General features: G+C 33.4%; 1 protein-coding gene and 1 long non-coding RNA gene across 2 annotated transcripts; both read left to right on the forward strand.

Annotated features, from left to right (window-relative positions):
- Nucleotides 1-720: 720 nt before the first annotated feature.
- On the forward strand, nt 721-22,144 carry LOC143204764 (multidrug resistance-associated protein 1). Its single transcript, XM_076417557.1, has 17 exons — nt 721-891; nt 3,122-3,415; nt 4,011-4,268; nt 6,912-7,105; nt 7,164-7,325; nt 7,382-7,672; nt 9,481-9,823; nt 9,884-10,030; nt 13,065-13,146; nt 13,209-13,565; nt 13,619-13,969; nt 15,723-16,214; nt 17,447-17,667; nt 17,726-18,139; nt 20,896-21,203; nt 21,267-21,481; nt 21,675-22,144. Exons 1-17 carry the CDS (start codon nt 862-864, stop codon nt 22,034-22,036), a joined length of 4,521 nt encoding a protein of 1,506 aa, XP_076273672.1. The 5' UTR covers nt 721-861; the 3' UTR covers nt 22,037-22,144.
- On the forward strand, nt 4,458-4,824 carry LOC143204780 (uncharacterized). The gene is made up of 2 exons (XR_013007673.1): nt 4,458-4,599; nt 4,659-4,824. It is a non-coding gene; the product is annotated as an uncharacterized LOC143204780 (long non-coding RNA).
- Nucleotides 22,145-22,559: the final 415 nt, after the last annotated feature.

The raw sequence follows: 22,559 nt of genomic DNA on the forward strand, positions 1-22,559 counted from the left end.
AAATGCGTAGGAGCACTTCTGGGTCAATCAACACTCACGCTGGGGTCCTTTTGCCGTCGTCTTGCATAATTCAAGGAAGTATGGTAAAAAAGGCCAGTAAATAACAGGCGCAAAGTGAGCCTGTTGCATTACAACGCTGGTCTACATGTTGCAAGAGTTGTTGGGAGGTTTCACATTCAGCATGGTCATTAGATATAGTGTATTCTGATTACCACCTGTTCAGATCGATGTAGCACGGCTTGATGGCTGGCACACGGTTTCGAAATGCTGAAGAACTGCGAAAATATATTCTAAAAAAAAAAACAGCTGTTGCCCCAATTTTACTCAATAAAGACCATTTTAAAGTGAAAAATGAACCATATAAACACCAACACCTAATAATATCCGGATTTATTTGAAACTTAACGCTAATTTGTTTAATATTTTCCTGTTATTTATTGCGCAATATTATAAAGTGGGTACTTCAAATAAACAAACACTTCGAAAAAATATATAGAGTTAATTTCTAGGTAACATAATGACCCAGAACCGCGGGTCTTCACAGCACGGAGGAGAGGTACGATGGTCGTTACGTAATCTTTTGGTATTTTTTTTTGGTGGGCCGCAAACATCGCTGTCTGCTTTTGCACACAGCGTTCCACACGGACAATTCACCATAGAAGCCAATACATTTTTCATTGTGTTATCATTGCCTCTAGCTGAATAAATAATGAATACGCTCGTGGATTTCCTTTAGTAGGCGCCCACACTCTGAACGGTAATCATCGGAACGATGCAGTTATATTAATTGTTGTTTCTCTGGTTACAGCTGGTGTACGTCACTTAATTTAAAAATAGAACGAATCAAAGCTACCAGATACCATGGATAATTTTTGTGGATCGTCCTTTTGGGTAAGTGCTATGGTATACTAAATATTGTATAATAGTATACTAGAAGTATAAAGTAATTTTGGGGGATATACAATAGGTGGCCTTTCTCTATCTATAATCACGTCAATGTTCTATCATAAGGTTTTACATGTTTTATATTAGAACTGGATATGTACGTTTTATTTCTCCTTTTTATTTTAAAGACTCGCGTTGTTGAAATTTATCATTTTCAGTTGTGAAGAAATGTCTAGAAATCTGAACGAATATGATGTTATCAAATCAACATCAAGATTTCCAATTTAAAATAATGGAATTATTTCAAAGTCTTGAATCATATCCTACTAGAATAAATGAATAAAGGATATTAATAACATTTTTTGTTTAAAAGCACATGATACACATTACAACGGCAATTGTCTAGTAATTTCAGATCTAAACTTAATTAACATTTGATAGATTGATGGCTTCTTACATAACTATATTAGTTCAAAGGGTTTTTGTCTCTTCAACCTTTGGGTAAGTTCACTGTTGCAGAGCAGTTGTAGTATTTCGACGTTTCTATGATTAGGCAATCTCTCTTGATGTTTAATTTCTTCACTGGCCATTTTTCTTTACATCTTTACATCTTTGTGGATGTTCTCATTTCTAATGTACCATGACACGTTAACAAAGTTACAAAGACCTTTGTTATGGAATGTTTGGACCGATTAATATTAGATTTCTTTCTGCAGTCCCATAACGGCTCAGGTTTCATGATTTATTTGTATAAGAACGATTCATTATAGAGTGTTAGTTCCATCACACTTTTGAACCTCCTACAAATTTCTGCTCGCCCGCAGCACTGAATTTATTACCAAATGTTGGTACTAAATCGTATATAAAAATATATTTTTATAAAGTCTATGTATACATTTTGGTTTATTTTTAATAGGCCTTTAACCGCTATTATGTTAGTTAAAGAATAAAGACTCAACATCAGGGTTTCCAGACATCATGGCTTTTAAAGTTAATTTTTTTTAATATGTCTATGAGTACCTACTGAACCATTATTCTTTCAATAATTTTAATGGTCACATGTTGTGTGTACATATACAGTCTCATGATACTATAATTTTCGACATGTTTAACAGAGTATCATAATTTTTAACTTTTGATGCTTGAGTGGGTTTTTACTATATCTAAAAGTTTTTTTACTATTACTTTATCTTACTATATTTTTGTTAGAGGAACACAAATTGTACTCAATATTTGCCATTCAACAAAACTCTTTATTCGGACATTTGTTTTGAATTTTTTTTCATTCATGAGCATTAATTGTTTTTTAACATTCAGCTCTTTATCGAGTAGGCTTTCTTTTCTTTTCATATTTCTCCTTCAAATAACATGATGCTTCATCTAGTTACCTAATACTAAATTTATTTATTTGTGCTCTGTGTGTTTTTTATTTCTATTTGGTACTCGTCTGTTTGATCGATGATATTCTGATGGTTATTTGCAGTGGGGTGAAAACTAAGTATTGAGAAGATTGTCAGGCATATAAAACTATATATACAGTTTAAATAGAGCTTTGGACATTTTTGAAAATTTTAGACTTTTTTACTTTGAACTGTGAGTATTTTAACATGAGGCTTTTAAGAAAATTACCTGGTCTGGAGTAACTCATATAACTCATGTAACTCAACTCTCATAACTATATCATGAAATTGCTCCATGGTTTAGTTGGTGAATGATATCCATTTAAATAAAACGTCTTTTGTGATTCTATTTTTTTAACAATAATTGTTTTATTATTAGGATATGTTGCTCAGTTGTGTAACTTATCTTGGTTATTTGGCATGAGTGACTAAATATTGAACAATAGGTTAATCTTGTGACAAAAAACCATTTCCGTCACAGGCTGCTAATATCGATCTGCACCAATTAAAAACTTCTGTGAGAGAAAACAAAAAAAAATAACTCATGATAATTGATGTTATTTGGGTTCTTGGTATTGGTAGTATTGTTGATGCCGTATTTGGATTAACAACACCAAAAAACTCTTTCTTGTTTCAAATGAAAAAATGTCGCTCTAATGTTGAAGTAATGACTCAAAAGATGCAAAATAATGGACTGAAGCCTTTCTACACTGACAACTTTTCTGAAAACCCTCGTAAATTATAATTGAGTTATATCGGAATAATTTTATTAGGGATTTTTTCAGTGCTTGAATAAAACATTACTTTATTTTAAACTTATGTGTTTTTTTTTGTAGAATACGAGTTTAACGTGGAATACTACCGACCCAGATTTTACCACTTGTTTTGAAAAAACTGCCCTGGTATTACTTCCAGTTGGGGTATTTTGGTCGTTTCTACCGCTAGAATTGTTGTTCTTGAAAAAGAGTTTCTATAAACCCATAGCATGGAATTGGAGAAATGTTTTGAAGCAAACGATAAATTGGCTTCTGGTGTTGTTGTGCTTGTTTGAGTTCTTGTCAAACATTCCTGAAGACATAGTTCTGTTAAAAGTCAACATTTTCATACCAGTATTAAAGATGATTAGCTTTGTAAGTATTTTAATCATTATCTTAATTAGGTAATCCACAGAGCTGCGACCAAAATTATATATTTTAATTTATATTGAGAATGAATCATATATTTAGAATATCAGTTTTTTTGCACATATGTTAATAAACATATAAATTATTAATTAACATTCAGTTATATTTTAAAGACTATTGAAATTGTTTTCATATTATTAATTGAAATATTCATAAGGTTCCTTCCAATATCTATCAGAAATTTATTTATTTAAATGTATGGATGGAGAGCAGTATTTAATAATATTCAGCAGTATGTTCAAAGTGAAAGTTAGTTCGGAGAATAATAGTTAGTGAGTTTTGGAAATTTAAAATTACCTTTAAACGATCTGGCGCATTCGCCTATTTTGATGATCCAAGAAAAATAATTTAATACAAACACATTCAGTAGACACTGTCATTTATGTCGTTGATTTATTTTGAAAAATAACGCAGTTTGAAAATTTCACCAAATATATATAGATGGAATGAATTTTATGGCTGAATTGTAAGTTATTTTAACCAGCGCATTCGCCAGTTCGCAAAAAAAATCATCAATAAAATTAATGAACTATATTTTTAGACTGCCTCCGGTGTTTTGTCCTATAAAAACACCAAACATGGTTACCGATCATCAGGGCACCAATTCGTCTTCTGGTTTCTCCTGGCATTATGTGGTGCTCCCCAATTCAGAACAGAAATAAGAAATTTTGAGACCATAAAATCAGTGGACAATTATTTCTTACCCACTACGTACATGGCATATTTCCCATTAGTCTGCATCATGTTGGTGCTGAGCAGTATTAGCGAAGGGACCACAGAAACACTCTTCAAAGGAGAGGTAAACATTATTCGGAGTATACACAGAGTGTTTCAGGAGTAATGGGAAATTTATTACTAATTATAAATCGAAACCTTCTTGATCTTGATAAAATATGAATTTCGTGAGGTAATTATTGAACCGTAGGACATCTACGGATAATATAAAATTATATTCTGTTACAGTTGTACTATATACTGAGACCATTCACAGTTATAACGAAAAATTATCATTAATTTCTTCTGATAAGGAGAAAGTGGGCGACGCTAAAAGAGTTTATAATGATGCTAAATATATTACGCAAATAATTTGACGTATTTTATATGATATGTTTTAAATCCGAATACGTTAGGTAAGGAGGGTGGATCAAACCGTTTTAGTTAATATTTATGATGATCTGTTTATTTGTAGCCTTTGAAGTTCCTCTGTGCTATATCTGAATTTGTAAGACTGTAAAAATAACGGGATGAACATATAAATCTCGATAATACCAGCGCATTCACCATTGTTTGTTAATACATATCATTATGTAACATAAAAAAATAAATAATTAAATGTTATGAGATTAACAATTAAACTGGGTTTCATTAACATTTACTGTATGGTTTAGGGAACATTCTGTATAGAAATAAATATTAAAAGCTATGGTTCATAGCCTGTAGATTTTATTTTATTTATTTCAAAGGATATTAGAAAATGCTAGTTATCTTAGAAATGTTTCCGAGAAACAGTAGTTTTAGATGTAAAGTGATGAATAAACAGCTGAACTACTAATTACATTGCTCTTGAAACACTCTGTGTTTTTTGTATTTTCGCTAATAAAACAATTAGTTAAGATATTAGATATATTAATTACGAGTGGTATTTAATTTTAAGGGCATATCGCATTAAAAAAATAAAAAAGAAAACCGTTGGATATATGCAATCTTCGTCTTATTTTCTGCCAATATGACACTGTCAATTTTTTTTAATGGTGCCATGATAATATCTCAAAACAGCTAATGGTCATCCATTTTAGCGAATAAATAAGTAGAAAAGTGGTAGAAAATCTTGTTATTTGGGGTTCTATATAAAAATACTAGTAATAATTTATTAACTATAATAATGTTGCCAATACAATATAATATTATTCATTAGATTATTTTAGATTGTGCTTGGGTTTTAATTTGCCATATTTTTATACTGTATTAATAAATAATAAACCAAAACAATGACCGTGTACTGATTCATCAAATATCCTGCGGGTTCTTCTGGTTTCCGATATGTTGTACAGTATGTTGATAAAATCTTGATTGTTTAGTTCAACGTCTGGCTGCTAGATGACGGAAATGCCTAAGAAAAATGCTTTATTCACTTATAAAAACACTTTCATACCAACTATAACGAAGTTTCTGAATTTTTACAAAATATATTATTTTCTAAAATAGAGTAATTTTTATAGATACGGTAATATGATAATGTCAATGAATTCATATCGAACATATTCAATAGTAGCTCTAGTCCTATCACTGTTGTCATATTTCCCTCGAATAAAGACATTTTCGTAGATATGGCAACTAAAACATTCTAACATTCTCATACTTCTCTAGAATAAAACAGACATTTTATAACTATGGTAACTATAATACATTCATATCCTCTAGTTTCTCTAGTTCACTAGATGTGATTATTTTCCAAGAATAAGAAAATTCTTCGAATTCTTCACATCGAATGTACTCGTTTCCATAGAAAAGGAAATTTTCATAAATATGGGAATTATGTTAATTTAATCTCGAGCATTTTAACCAGCTTTGTGGATTCTTGCAGACGATTAGATTTTTCTAGAATAAAGATATTTTCGAACACAAAGTGCAACTCTGGTAATTTCATCTCGAACATTTTAACCAGCTTCTCTGGATTCTTACAGATGGTCAGATTGTTTTTAAAATAAACAAATGTTTGTAAATAAGGCAACTATGGTAACTTGACGTCGAATGTACTCACTAGGTTCTCTAGTTGCATACATCTCATCATATTTCCCTAGAATAAAAATATTTTTGTAGATATGGCAACTATGATAATTTAATCTTAAATATTTTAACCAGTTTCTATGGATCCCTACAAATGACGATATTTTTTTATAGAATTTTTAGAATTCCTTATCGGATGTATCTAGTCTCTTTAGATTTCTAGGCGTGATCTAGGTGTCTCTAAATGCAACTTTTTCAGATATGATAACAGAATAGTAACAATAAGTTCATATAGAACGTACTCACTAGTCCCTCTGGCTTCTTAAATGTTATCGCATTTCCCTAGAATAAAGATATTTTCGTAGATATGGCATTTTCTAATTGAAGGTTATACTATCTCACAATAAATATAATTTTTGTATACATGGCAACCTTGATCTATAACTTTGCTTTTAATTTCTCTGGATTTTTACAGATGCTCTTATTTTTTAAAAGATTGTAGATGTAGCAACTATGTTTGTTATGATGGTATGGTCGTATCCATAAAGAATTTTTTTGTATATGTAACATCTACGATAAATACATTATTTTTAAATGTTCGTAGATATGGCATTTATGTAGACCATTTATTAGAGATCCTTTATAACTAAATACCACTCTTAATAAATTCTTTTTCAACATAAATTTTAACAAACAACATTTAAACCGTCTTTAGAAAGAGAGTCCTGTCAAAGAGACCGGATTCCTGGGAAAGATCATATATACCCACATCGACTCCATCCTTTTCAAAGGTTTCCGCAAACCTTTGGAGCTGAAAGACATATGGTATCTAGATTACGAGAACAGATCGAAAAACATCGTTCCCATGTTCGAGAAGGAGTTTAAAAGGCGTCAGGATATCAACAAAAAGTGCGTACGACATAAACTAGGTTAGTTTTTATTGAAGTTTTTTGTTTTTTTTTTATAGAAAACATCATCATTCTGATAAGAACGGCAATTCTCCCGATAGACCTGGAGATGTGTCCGTGTTTCCGGTTTTGTTCAGTTGTTTCTATCCGATTTTTATTATCGGAGTGATATGTCGGTTTGTATCGGATATAGTAGCATTCGTCAATCCTCAAATACTTGGGTAATTATTTTTTTGTCGCCGATTTTTCAAAGTTTACATGATGAAATTCTTTCCAGATATCTTATATCATTCATTGGATCCGATGAGCCCATGTGGAAAGGTTATTTTTACGCGTTTGTGATGTTTGCCTCGGGCTCGTTCCAAACGATAATCCACAACATCCATTTCCTGAATTTGTGGACGTTCGGATTACGATCCCAGGCCTGCTTGATGTCCGCGATCTATCGGAAAGCTTTACGAATTTCAAACTCGACGAAGAAGGATAAGACCGTCGGAGAAATAGTGAATCTGATGGCAGTGGACGCAACCAGATTCCAAGAGTTCAGCCATCAGCTTCCATTGATATGGTAAGAAAATACGATATTATCTTAAATTTATCCTTAATATACTAATCATGATTTTTGGGACCGTCTTTTGAGATTCTTTTTTTTTTGTTGCTTGTTTATGCACTACTTTATGTTATTTATGTAAAGTTAACGGGCCTCATAAAGGGTTGGGGATAAAGTTATTTCGTTTTTGGTTTGAAATTTTATTTTGTTTGATGAATCTTTCTTTTCTGAGCTGATATTCTGAGATCACTTTAACAAACAGCTTTATTGATTTAATACATCTATCTAAACCTTTAAATACTCTCTATAAACGAACTAATAAATGATCTAACAGGTCAATTGAAAAGACCCCGGCCTGACACATAGATGGCGCTACTAGAATTAAATCATTAAATATGTTTTTTTAGTTAGCCCTAACCCTCAAAAGATGCATTCAGTAATATTTGGGTATGAGAAATTTCTGTGCAAAGTGTGTGCCGCGCGAGATTACTTTTTGCCAAAACCAACGACGATTTGATGATTCGGAGCAGTGTTTGAAGATGATCAACCGTATTAAACCCGAGTTTTTGCGTCGATATATGACAATGGATGAAATATTGAAATATGGCTTCATCATTTCACTTCGAAGTCCATTCGACAGTTGTCCGAGTGGACTGCACACGATGAACCCACTCCAAAGCGTGGAAAAACGCAACAGTCAGCTGGGAAGGTTCTGGCGTCTGTATTTTGGGATGCGCATGGAATTATATTTATTAACTACCATTTGAAGGACGAAATCGCCAAAAAAAGCCCGCAATTGAAGAATAAGAAAATGCTGCTTCACCAAGACAGTGCACAAGTCAGTGAAAACGATGGCAAAAATCCATGAATTGGGCTTCTAATTGTTTCCTCATCTACCGTATCTACCAGATCTGGCTCCTAGCGACTATTTCCTGTTCTCAGATCTTAAAAGGACGCTCGCTGGGAAGAAATTTTCGTCAAATGAAGAGGTGATCGCCGAAACTGAAGCCTATAGTGAAGCAAAGGACAAATTGTACTATAAAAATGGTATCAAAAGTTGGAGGTCGCTATAATCAGTGTACCACCCTTGAAGGGAAATTTTTTTATAATAATCTCCTAGAACTTCAACAATTTGCCCGTGGACAATAAGTATTTTTTTTATGATTTTTGTTATACAATATTCAATATAAGTGATCTTCTGTAAAAAGTTACATTTAATTCTTATCTAGAGACTCTTCTAACTTATTCTAGATATTATTATATCTCACTCTATGTGTCTATTAGTCAGTTCGTATGGCAGTATGCGTTTGAACCTACGCACTTCACTGCCATCGCACACGTTTAACTGTTTGGCGAGTGTATTGGGATGCACTAATAGGCTTTCAGAGTACTTTGAATTACACTTTTTATGAGTTCCAAAGGGATATCACGCTGAATTAATTTATTGCAGACGTAATATGGGGCATCGACGATGGCTCGCAACACTTTATTCTGGAACCTCTGAAGAATAGCTTTGTCAGATTTACTAGTAGTACCCCACAGTTCAATATCATAGGTCCAAATGGGTCCAAGTATTGACTTATAGAGCAAAACCTTGTTATCTAAGGATAATTTCGATTTTGCCCTATCAGTCAATACATTTGTTTCGTGTTAAGCCTAAGCTGTTTGCGTTTTGTTACTATATGTTTTTCCATGTTAAGCGTCGATCAAAACTAATTAAAGCTACATACATTTCGTAAATAACACAAAAAAAGAATGTAAAGAAGCCTTCATAACAAAAACACCAAGAACTGCAGCAAAATTCGAAGCTAAAAACATAATTTCAGGTCCGCTCCTCTTCAACTGGGCCTAGCGATCTACTTCCTGTGGAAAGAAGTAGGACCGTCCATTCTAGCAGGATTAGCCGTGATGTTGCTATTAATACCCGTAAATTTCCTGATCATTCGCAAGTCCAAAGCGCTGCAATTCCGACAGATGCGATACAAAGACGAACGCGTCAAAATGATGAACGAAATCCTCAACGGCATCAAGGTGTTGAAGCTGTACGCCTGGGAGCCCAGTTTTGAGAAAATCATCCAGGATATCCGGGCCAAGGAGATCAAAACCATATTGCAGATGAATTACTTGAATGCTATTACGGCGTTCATGTGGAACAGTGCCCCATTCCTGGTAAGTCGCTCATTATTTTTGTTGTCTGTTAGGTAATTAAATATTCTACAATTTGGACAGTTCTCATTTGTGACCTTCGCTACATACGTTCTGATTGACGAGAACAACGTGTTGGACGCTTCGAAAGCTTTTGTTTCTCTTTCGTTGTTGAATATCCTCAGAGGGCCTTTAAACATGATCCCCAATCTGATAAACATGTTGGTGCAAGTAAGTTTTTGCGATTTATGTTTGCAGCGGCAAAATAACGAAACTGATACTTAAGCTTTATATATATATATATATATATATATATATATATATATATATATATATATATATATATATATATATATTTATATATTATGGTTCAAATTTGATCTTGACTGAAAAAAAAATTTGAAAGGCTCTAATGATTAGTTATTTAATACAGAGTGTCCCATAATTATTTATTTACAGAGGTAAGCCGTTTGCATTAAGATGCTATTATTATATGATCTTTCAAAACCTAAGTTATAGTACACCATCTAATATAAAACAGGAAGTACCAGTTAATTATTGTGCTGATTGTCGTTTTTGAGAGTATGTAGCAGTTTTGATTTTCGATGCGATTTAATTTTAAAGAATTCTCTTGAGGTACCTAATCTCATTTATATCGAAGGAAAAACAACAATCACGCAAGTATTCATCGCAAGTATTTCTGTGCGTTCGTCTTCTTGGTATCATTTCGACATCTCTTTTAAGTTCTAATGAACTCATTTTTATAACGTGATTTTTCAGAAAAACATATAATCACGAGTTTTAAACTTGTCTACAATATTAATAATAATTATTTTTTTACTTATAACCCAAAAAATTCTTTCTAAAATATAATTATTGTTGATTCGAACATTTATTTTTATTGTATTTATTAATCCAATACTGGATTTGGAATTAACCATAAAGAGCTCTATAAAAAAGAGGAAATCGCATATATGTTTCTTGATTTTTGATGAATAATTAGCAATTATTAACAAATATATAACAAATTTTCATTTTTAGTTTCATATAAAGCGCTAGTATAAATAATTTCACGAGCTCTTTGTTAATTTTTCAGTTGTTATAGTCAATAACTCATCGTCTAGACCAGGTCACAAAACATTCTCTCTTAGTCATCCTACTCATCTTGAAAGCAGTTCTGGAATGTACGTGAATGTATTTAACTGTCTTCTGTACCTAGTAAGTGTACACCAACAATATTTTATCCTTTCTATGTATTATTTCACTTATTCAACACTTCTTCCATATCCCCTCTACTTTTGGCACATTTCTGACTCTTCTTAGGTCTCATTTCGTCATTTTCAATTCTTGTATCTTACTTTTATCTTTCCCTAACAATTTTTCTTTTGCCTTTAGCACTTATATTTCCTGTGAATGACTTTACAATTTATAACGAAGTAAAAAATCATGGGGTTTTTAATTTTGGCTTTTATTTCTCCTCCTGACTTGGATTACCTTTCGTATTGTTTTTATTTATTATAATTTCTTATTTTCTTGGTGTCATATTTCATCTGTTTAAGATATTCTGAAAGTGGTCTATTTTATCACTTATTATTACATTATTCAACATTATCCAAAAATTCCTAAGGACATTTCCATTTTTTCCATATAATTTTTACCTTAAGTATTTTCTCCACTTAATTTTTTTATATACTCTGTTATTATTTGATCCATTAATTTCCAGATTCTCATTTTCCAAATTTGTCTCGTATTTGTCAATTTATGGTGTTTCTCTTCTTTTCCCTCTTCACATTCTTGAGTGTGTTTTTTCTTCTCTGCATAATTAAACATACTAAATAATAAGGAACTTTATAAAATTTAATAATCAGTTTTAAACCATTTTTATTACATTCATTTCTGGAAAATAATTTCCCCAATTTTTTATACATGTAGCAGTTGAGCCAAAAGTCCCGCTACCATTTTCATTGCGCGTCATCGTAGTTATGTGGCGTTTAGCTCAGTTTCGCTTTAACCATTGTGTTGTGTAGACGTCCAAATTTTATTATGGATAAATACACGTCACAAGAACGAGCAGAAATAGTCACAATATTTATTGAAAATAATCGTTCCATTATTGCCACTTAGCGAAAAGTGCGTCAAAAATATCCTAATCGTCTACTGCCTCACAGAACCACAATATATCGTTTACATGCGAATTTTCGACACTACGGTACGACAGCAGACAGACTTCGTTCTGGAAGACAACGGACGTCTTGTAACCCTGAAAATGTGGCTCTGGTGAGCGATAGTGTTGCAGAGTCTCCAGAAATATCAATTTGGAGAAGTGGTTCCCAGTTACACATTTCTGCACGCAGTTTAAGGTGAATTTTGAAAACTGATTTGAAAATGTTCCCATACAAAATTCAATTAGCCCATTGTTACTAAGAGATCCTGATCAACGAGTTGAGGACAGTATGGTTAGATTTAAGCTTTTTCTTCTAAATTGATAATTATCGATGAAGGCCCTTTTTTCTTAGCGACCACGTCAATAAACAGAACAGTTGGTTTTGGGGAACACTAAAAACTACTGTATAGTGCAGTATTCATGCTGGAAACATCATTGGTCCCTATTTCTTTGAAAATGACCAAGTTATTGCAGTTACTGTTACTGCTGAACGATACCAAGACATTATTCGAAATTTTCTTGTGCCTGAAATGGAAGAGCAAGGACTAGAGGACATATGGCTTCAGCAAGATGAGGCCACAGCACACACAGCTCGTTTATCATTCGGATTTAACAGCACCAGAGTTTTTCTTACGGGATTTTCTAAAATCAGAAGTTTATGCGAATAAGCCCCAAACTATTCAACATCTTAAAGACAATATTCGTCACAAAATTGAAGAAATTGAGCCGCAGATGTTGCAGGATGTCATGAAAAATGCCTTAAAAAGCCGAAAGTTGCATAGGGAATCGCGGTCACCAAATGGCTAAATAGCCGACATAATTTTTCAATCATAACGAGAAAAAATGTAAAGACCAAATTAACTTTTTATGAAAACCAAACTTATTTTTGTGGTAGCGAGACTTTTGCCCCATGTTGTATTTTAAAGCTTTACCATAACTTCTTTATCTCTTATCATTACAACATATTATTTCTCTCACTAAACAAACACATACACCACTTTTGGTTGAACGATTTTTGGAAATGATTCAACAGCATCAGTTTCGTTATTTTATAGCCACACACTGGGTTCTAGACTTTTCAATAATAAACGTCGATTCTAGACTATGATATCAGCAAAAAGAATCAACTCGTTTTTAAACGCAGAGGAAATAGATCTTTATATTGAGCATGACACCACTGAAGGTAATTAGTTATAATTTTAATATTACCAGAGTAAAATTTAACAAAACCATCTTTCACAACAGCTGATCCTGTAATTATTGAGAATGGCATGTTCAGCTGGGGAGACCAAGCAATTCTTAAGAATATCAACATAAGGATAGGCAAAAGCTCGTTGGCAGCAATAGTGGGACCTGTAGGAGCAGGAAAAAGTAGTCTCATCAGTGCCTTGCTCGGTGAAATGGATAAATTATCGGGAAGGATCAACCAATACGGGACCGTGGCGTATGTTTCACAGCTAGCTTGGATCCAGAATGGCACCGTCAAGGAAAATATTGTTTTCGGTCGGGATTTTGATGAATTTAAATACAAGAAGGTCATCTCAGCTTGCGCCTTGGAACCGGATTTGGCGATTCTCGCGAACGGAGATCTAACAGAAATAGGTACCAATAACATTTTATTCAATGAACGTTTTTTTAATTATTGTTTCCTATAGGTGAAAAGGGTATTAATTTATCTGGTGGTCAGAAACAAAGAATCAGTTTAGCCAGAGCTGTATATAGCGATGCGGACGTCTATTTACTGGACGATCCTTTAAGCGCCGTCGATTCGCACGTTGGAAAACATATATTCACGCAGGTTCTCAGCTCGAGCGGACTTCTGAAGGACAAAGTCCGGGTGTTAGTCACTCACGGTATAACGTATTTACCGAAAACAGACCAGGTGATCGTCATGAGCAACGGAGAAGTGAGTGAAAGCGGAAGCTACCAGAATTTGTTGGAGAAAAAGGGGGCGTTTGCCGATTATTTGATTCAACATATAAATGAAGATGTCGAAGATGAAACGGGTAAGTTATTTAAAAGTTTATTGAGTCGAGGAAAAAGTTATTTCGGTTTATATTTGATAATTTTAGTAATATCTATTCAGTGAAGCAATATTATAGCGCGTCTAGAGGGTAATACTACGTCGAATGTTCTAGATGGTGGCGTCATTCGATCAATGAATCAATATTGATAACTTACCTTTTTACGTACGAAAAGGGGAAAATGCAGCGTAGTTTGATCAAAAATTATGTGGTGTTCATACTAGTGCGTGATAAAGTGGACTCCAGTATTGGTTTATTGGTTTTCGATCTAGAAATTTCGATGTTGAAGATCTCATCCCATATCATCCTGGTTAGCCATTCGTTGAAAATGTCGTGCGTATACTTGTCGAGGTAGATCAACATATTTCAGCTCGTGACATCATTACAGATCCAAATATCGAACATAAAACAGTATTGAACCACTTGTATAGACCTGGACACCAAACGTTCAACTTGAATTTCATTTCACTTGAATTAACAGTTAACATTTTTTTTATTAATCTCTTAGAATGTTAACAATCTGCCCGTGGGCAATAAGTATTATTCCATGCTTTCCGTTATATAATATAACCATACTAACATGTAGAAGATCACTTCAGTAAGTGATCTGCTTTACAACTTATAATCTAAATCTTATTCTAGATACTATTCTTATTCTAGAGATTATTAAATTTCACTCTATCTGTCTATTAATCAGTTCGTATGATAGTTTGCGTTTGAGCCTACGTACTTCACTATCATCGCGCACTTTTAACTGTTTGGCAAGTGCATTGGTATGCACTAATAGTATTTCAGAGTACTTCACACTAGCACTTTGAATTATACCCGTTATGGGTTCTATGGGGATATCGCGTTGAATCAGTTTGTTGGACACGTAATATGGGGGATCGACGATGACTCGCAAGACTTTATTCTGGATTTAAGAGTAATTAAAAATGGGTCATGCTATGCAATAATTAGTAAAAACAATCACGGTCAAAGCTCAGTGAAGCTTCACAAACGGTTGCCAAGCCCGCAATGATGCCAAAAAAGATGATGATGGACAAAAATTAGGAGTGAACGGATCTGATGATGGTAGTTGGTGAATGGTTTTAACGCAGAATTATCTTAATCCGGTTTCAAAATAGACGGGTGTTAAATAATCTTGTCCAGTTTTTTCTTCAAAAATATCAGATTCCTTTTACAATAGCGGAATTATAGTTTTATAAGAAAAATTAGAGAAAGTTGCTGATTAAGATATCGAAAAAACCCGAAATTACCTTTTCTCAAACTCAATAGTCATTCACTATGGTAAAGTAATAATAATAATAATAAATAATAATTTTAATATCAAATCAAAGTGTGAAATTTAATTTTTATCAGCTTCATTAATTTATTCATATTTATTGAAACTTGAGTTGATATGTTCAATCACAGGTGATTCAACATTGCTCCTTGAATTGCGTTGATTTCGTCAGTGAGTTTTTGTTTTGTTTGTTTTATGATTGTAATATGCAATTGCTTGTACTTTCTAGGGGTTGTTGAGATCTAAATTGTTACATGCTTATCTATGAAGTTCATAAGTTTCTATACATTTTAAACTTTTTTTATAAAAAGAAAATCATTACTGTACAATATTCAATTTGTTTTGGCCTGCCAACAAAGAATAAAGTAACAGACTGATTTATTATTTCGTTAAATATTTTTTTTGTTTTATCTTTTATTTCCAACTGAATGAAACTTATCTATTTTTTAGAATTAAAAGAAATCGAAGAACAATTAGAGAAGACTCCTCTGAGCGCTGAAGCCAAACGAACGATATCTCGCCAGAGATCTCGCCTATCAGAATCATCTACCAACATGGAATACGGCGTTAACGGCATATCACTGTCCAGGGAAAGTCTGAGAAGTCGGAAGAGCACCTTGACCAAAAAAGATCATCTAACATCGAAGCATTTCCTGCAAGAATCTCTGTTCAAGAAGGACAAGGGCAAACTGATTCAGACCGAAAAATCCGAAAAGGGACGAGTTAAAATAGATGTGTACAAATATTACTTGTACGCTGTGGGTTGGGCGTTTATCTTCTGGACGTTCATGTCTTATGCTGGCTTCCAAGGATTCGGCATAGCTTCAAACGTATGGCTGGGTTATTGGGCTGAAGACACCAGCATGATTGTTGATGGAAAAGTTGATACGGGTACTAGGAATACGTATCTTGGGATTTATGCCTTGTTAGGTGTTTTACAAGGTATGTGAAGTTGTTTTTATTGTATTTTGAATATGTTCTCGCTGTTAATATTGTCACAACATAATTTATTTTTCAATATGTAAATATTAAAATAACAAACCCAAGTTACTTCTTGGTGCTATTCAATTTTCTTATTTTTAGTAGCTCAATTTTGTCCAAATTATAATGCTATAGTATCCGATCCAAGTTGCAAAATTTAAATAAATAATGGAATAATAGGTGGTTTGATAAAATTCACAACTAATGACTTATTTTTCATTGAACTTCATAAAACTATAATCTGAATAGTACAAGAACAAATAATAATGTAATACGTTGACAACTACCTGAGAGATGAGAAAAAGTAGCGACTATCGATGGACAATATTTTTAATAAAATACATTGTACCAAATTTACAAGAGGGCTTCAGGCCTAATAATAATATATATTCATTTCATCTCAGCATTGCCATTTAATAACATATTTTTTCATGTCTTTTATAGTTTTCAAGAATTATGAATGCATTTATTTTTACATTTATGTCGAGGTTGATATTTATTGCGTTGTCGATTTATTTGATAGAATATACTCATAAAAAAACAGGTCAATTGAAAAGTCTCCGGCCTGACATATAAATGGCGCTAATAGAATTAGATCCATAAGTTTTTTCATTTCATCATTAGTTTGTGAATAAAAGCATTTTGAGTCAAGCAACTTTTGTTATTGTGAAAAAAAAATGGATAAAAAGGAATTTTGCGTGTTGATAAAATATTACTTTTTGAAGGGAAAAAACAGTTGAAGCAAAAACTTGGTTAGTTGTCTGTACTTCCCCATAACATATAAAGAAATATAAACTCTTAACCGTTGAGGAGTTTTGTCTTCCGTCACATCAGCTCAGCAGTAACATTATATACAAATATCTGATTATTTTAGATTAAAAAATATATGAAAACATTGTAAGTGGCTTTGAAATTCGAGGGGTTCCCTCGATATCCCCGGATTCCACTATCAGATCCTGACCTGGTTCCACTGGGATCACCTCGGAAGTGCAATATTTCGAATACAGAAGAATTTTGATAATCAGTCCATAATTGATGGAGAAATCGGCGAACACACATAAAAAATATACAGTCCAACATAGAACCTCCTCCTGTTTTGAAGTCGATTAAACATATAACAGCGAGAACTTACTCGAGTTTTCCATATTGGTTTTAGTAATGACTTTAATTAACTGTGCTATAATGTTTTTTAGCATTCTGTATATGTGCTGCGAACATAGTTTTTGCGAAAGGTACTACTGGCGCAGCCACGAAACTTCATGGAAAATTAATGAACAGTGTCATGCATTTACCTATGAATTTCTTCGACATTACTCCATGCGGCAGGATACTGGCCAGATTCTCCAGTGACATCATCGGTATTGACCAAAGAATTCCCAACAATTTCAACAGTTTCTTCTTCAACGTCGTTAAGGTACCATAACTGGGATAGAACCCTTTTTTATTGAACCTAACGATATATTATTTTACAGTTCCTCGGTGCCATCGCCATCATCTGTTACACCACGCCGATCTTCACCTCCGTAGTCATCCCTATCGGAATCTTGTACGTGTTCATTCAAATCTACTTCGTATCGACATCCAGACAAGTAAAACGTTTGGAATCCGTATCGAGATCACCAATTTACTCACATTTTGGCGAGACGATTTCCGGCACCACCGTGATCAGAGCTTATCAGTGTCAGGACAGATTCGTCAAGGAATCAGGGAACCGAATCGATACTCATCAGAGATGCGTGTACATCTCGTTTTACGCTAACAGATGGCTGAGCGTCAGGCTGGAAACCATTGGGAATTTTATTATTTTGGCGTCGGCGATCTTCGCGGTCATCAGCAAAGACATCAATCCAGCACTGGTGGGATTATCCGTGAGCTATGCCTTACAGGTAAGTGTTTTCATGTTAGATTTATCTTAATTGCTGGTTGGAAATAATAATAATAGATATGCTTAGCACAATCTTAATATACAAATTAATTTAATACTACTGTTCTTTTGTACTTGCATTAATATACAAGCAAGACGAGTAAGGGATTAATACATCAGTTCCAAATTAAAATAAAGCTAAGCTACTTAAGTTAAAGTTAAGAATACACTTATACACTAAACAAGTTCGTGTGGTTTGGTTCGTTCCAATCTTCTTATTTCCTGCGTGTTATCTGAATTGCTTCCACGTTACTGTGATTTAGCAACCTTTTTTCATGTTTCAAGGCGAAATCTTGGATAACTTCGTGTATCCATTTGATTTCGAGGTCATCGTGCAGATCCTCTTTCATTACGTAGCGATAAACATTGACCATTAGTCGTAGAACATTGTTTTGTGTGCGCTGGATTACTAATTGGTTTGATGTCTTGTCAAATTGGCTTTATGATTGGCTGATAAACCAAACTCATTGATTTTAGGTCAAATTGAGAATATATTCTGACTAACCAGTACAGTTGCTTGACTTATAGTCTAATCTGCTGCTTTCGTCTAACATGGTGTTTCCAATTTAACCTACTATCCAGATGTATTCCGAGGTATTTAGCTGATTCTGCTTGAATAATCGGGCATCCGTCAAGTGATATAATTAGATTTTTGTGATTTTGCAGCAACGCAAATGGAGATCTTGTTGACTGCTACATGTATTTTTTCTACAGCCTTAGAAAGAGATACATCTTTTGCCATGATACCTGTGTTGTAAGAAAATGTTCCAACTTTTGTGATTTCTGAATAAAAATTGAAATAAATGGTTTTCACAGCGCTCTTTTGCAACCATCTTTCAATCACTGAGGGCTTATTCTAGTCTATAACGTTTAACCCTTTAATAATATTCTCTTAAGAGAATTTTTCAATATGTCAATTATTTTCGCAGATGTTTAATAACGTGTCATTTAAAAATTAAACATTAAATCCGTCTGTCTTGAAATATTTTTCGAGGTGATAACAAGATATCTCAAGTTCTATCACAAAATTTGGATTTTTACTCTTTTTGAAAAGATCGGAAATATGAGAAAAATGGTTAAAAAATGTCACGTTTTTCTGAACAGCCATAATTCGGGGAAAATATTTTTTAGCTTCATAGGATAGAAGACTCCAAACCAAATATCTTGTAATTCGGTTCAATAGAACCTCAGATATCATATCATTCGTTTGGAAAAAAGTAGTTTCCGAAAAAAAACCGGCATTTAAAATTTTATTTTTAGGTACAGAGTAATTAAAACAGCCATTATTGTTATTATAACTATATATTGTTAACAACTCAGCATTGCTATTCAATAATTTTGTTAAATATTAATTCAGTTGCCTCTTAATTCTGAAGAATTAAAGTGTAGTGATACATTTTTCTTGGAGTATTGTTCATAACTAGTTATTACTTGTTCCCAATTTTTCTGGCAATCATTGAATTTCACAGCAGAAGAAACATAGCAGGGATTTTAAGTAATAAATTACATATGAAAAATAAATTTGTTACAGAAAAAATTTAAATATCAATTTTAATCAATTATGATTTAAGTTACACTATCAGTTTAAAAATTTAAATACAATGCATAAACATGCTTGATTTACAACAGATATAGTAGAGGTGGTATACATCAGGTGATTTGTGAACTATAATAGATATAACAATTAAATATATATTCTTGGTTTAGTGTCGAAAAAATTCTAGATTTTTTTACATATTTTAAAGTCTCCTTTTACCAACTATGGGTTTATCTGGACTGGGCCTACAGTTTAACGCGAGCTTCGAACCACCATGAACCACGGTCCTCGACATTAAGCCTACCGACTGGCGAGTGACCAACTTTAGAAAACATTCCAGAAGACATCCGGTCTTACCTAGCCTGGGTCCTGGCGCGACTGGGATCATTTCCTTGTCGGATTTTACACCCTTGCATAGGACAATCACAAAACTACATTTACGACCATGCCCCAGCAGGATTCGAACCCGAGGCTATCGCAACAGTAGGAGGGCCATCCTATCGCCTTTACCACTGCGCCAGCAAGCTGGCAAATTTCTAGATTTGAATGTCACTTTAACTGAATCTAAATTGAAACCAAGACAAACGGTAGTCGACTAGATTCTACTGATATTTTTTGCCGATATATCGATATATGTTTGAGATATAAACGTTTGAGAAATCTTTGAAATATTTTTAATAAATCTTTAAAATCGGTAAAAAAGGTTTATTGAAAATATCGCAACTTTTTAATATATATAAGGAATATCGATACTTTTTTGGGCTGATATATCATTATTTTTATTTTTTCTTAAAAATATCGATATGACTTTTGTAAAATATCGATATTTTTCTCCGCAGTAGACATCCCTAGTGTGCCATAACTCCCTAGCCATTTTTGAAATGTAGGCGGCTTTTTTCTCTTTACTCTGTGGTACTAATCTTCGAATCATGCGTGTCAAATTGTTTGTCATTCCAACTATTACTTAAACAATTACACTGGTTTTAATAAAATTTTGATATTTGGGGAAAAAAGAGTTATGTGTGTTATTTAAACATAATTTTTTTATGGGGAATAATATGTTATGTAGGCTCCGCATCAAGAAAATCACCTATTACCACCTCAAATTCAAATATTAACAAATCAAAATATAATTTTATATTTGTATAAAGATGTCTAATACAAAACTTTCATTTCTACAGATAACATCAACCTTGAACATGTTGCTTCGCAATGTATCTGAAGTGGAAACTAATATAGTATCGGTGGAACGTCTCAAAGAATACAGCGAGGCCAAACAAGAGCGACCCTGGGACATAATCGAAAAGAAACCGGACAGATCATGGCCTCCCAACGGCCACGTTGAATTCGTCAATTATTCCGTGCGGTATAGAGAAGGTCTGGACCTAGTTTTAAAGGATATAAGTTTCAAGGTCCGCGGTGGTGAAAAAATCGGGATAGTCGGGCGAACCGGTGCCGGGAAGAGTAGTTTAACATTATCTTTGTTCAGGTAACCCGATTTTTATATCTGTTATAACCAAATTCATGTTATGGATCAAAATTTTTTGCGTAGGATAATTGAGGCAGTTGGAGGGAAGATCGTGATAGATGGCATGAACATCTCGGAGATCGGCTTGCATGACTTAAGGCTGAAGTTGACCATCATTCCGCAAGATTCAATTCTCTTTTCCGGTTCTCTGAGGATGAATTTGGATCCGTTCGATCAGTATAGCGACGCGGAAGTTTGGAGAGCTGTCGAGCTGGCACATTTGAAATTTCATATTAACAGTAAGTTTTGATTTATTACTGATAACCACTTTTATTCGTTTTACTAAAATATTGACGGGAAGTTAGTTCCTTGAAGTATCATGTTTTTGTCGAAAATAAACAAAGATGATTTGAATGTTTGCTGATGACAACCTTTAATGATGTTGGTAACGCTTACTTTATGCTAAAAGTACATATTTTTTTATTTCACCAGCCTTACCCGCTGGACTCTACCACGTGGTATCCGAAGGAGGCGAGAATCTTTCGGCCGGACAGCGACAACTTCTCTGTTTGGCTCGAGCTCTCCTCAGGAAAACCAAGATTCTTATATTGGACGAGGCCACGGCGGCCGTCGATTTGGAAACGGACGATTTAATTCAGAAAACCATCCGAACTGCCTTCAGTGAATGTACAGTGATTACCATAGCCCACAGGCTGAATACCATTATCGATTCAAATAGAGTGCTGGTACTGGATAATGGCAATATTGCCGAGTTCGATTCTCCGTCAGTATTATTGAATGAAAAAAGTTCTATATTTTACGGCATGTGCAAAGATGCTGGCTTAGTTAGTTGATTTTGTTATGAAACCATATCTGTATTATATTATTTGTTGTATAGTTTCGAAAAATCTATTTTTAAAATATATTATATTTATATCTATAATATATTTATATTTAAAATACGCCTTCGGTAGTTTTATTTTAAAATGAACACGTACTGGATATAATATATGGATATAATGCTATTATTTCACAATATATAAATGAAAAATAACATTTTAACCCAACAATTTTAATATTATTTTTAAATTTGACTTGACGATTGAGATATATCAGTAGTAGTTACTGTTCCCTTTAGACGTAACTACCAGTTGCACTTATAAGATGTTTTACACAGCTACCTAACGTTGCAAGTGATTGATATTTAAGAGTGATTAACCTGTATTTTGCGAACTCTTTCCTCAACCCTATTGATAAGAAGACAAACTTCAATTTCATAACATTGCAAGTGATTGATATTTAAGAGTGATTAACCTGTATTTTGCGAACTCTTTCCTCAACCCTATTGATAAGAAGAAAAACTTCAACTTCATAACA

This window comes from Rhynchophorus ferrugineus, unplaced genomic scaffold (genome assembly GCF_030347505.1).
Source record: "Rhynchophorus ferrugineus isolate W39M unplaced genomic scaffold, kcgeb_rfMv2 rfM11, whole genome shotgun sequence".
Taxonomy (NCBI): domain Eukaryota; kingdom Metazoa; phylum Arthropoda; class Insecta; order Coleoptera; family Curculionidae; genus Rhynchophorus; species Rhynchophorus ferrugineus.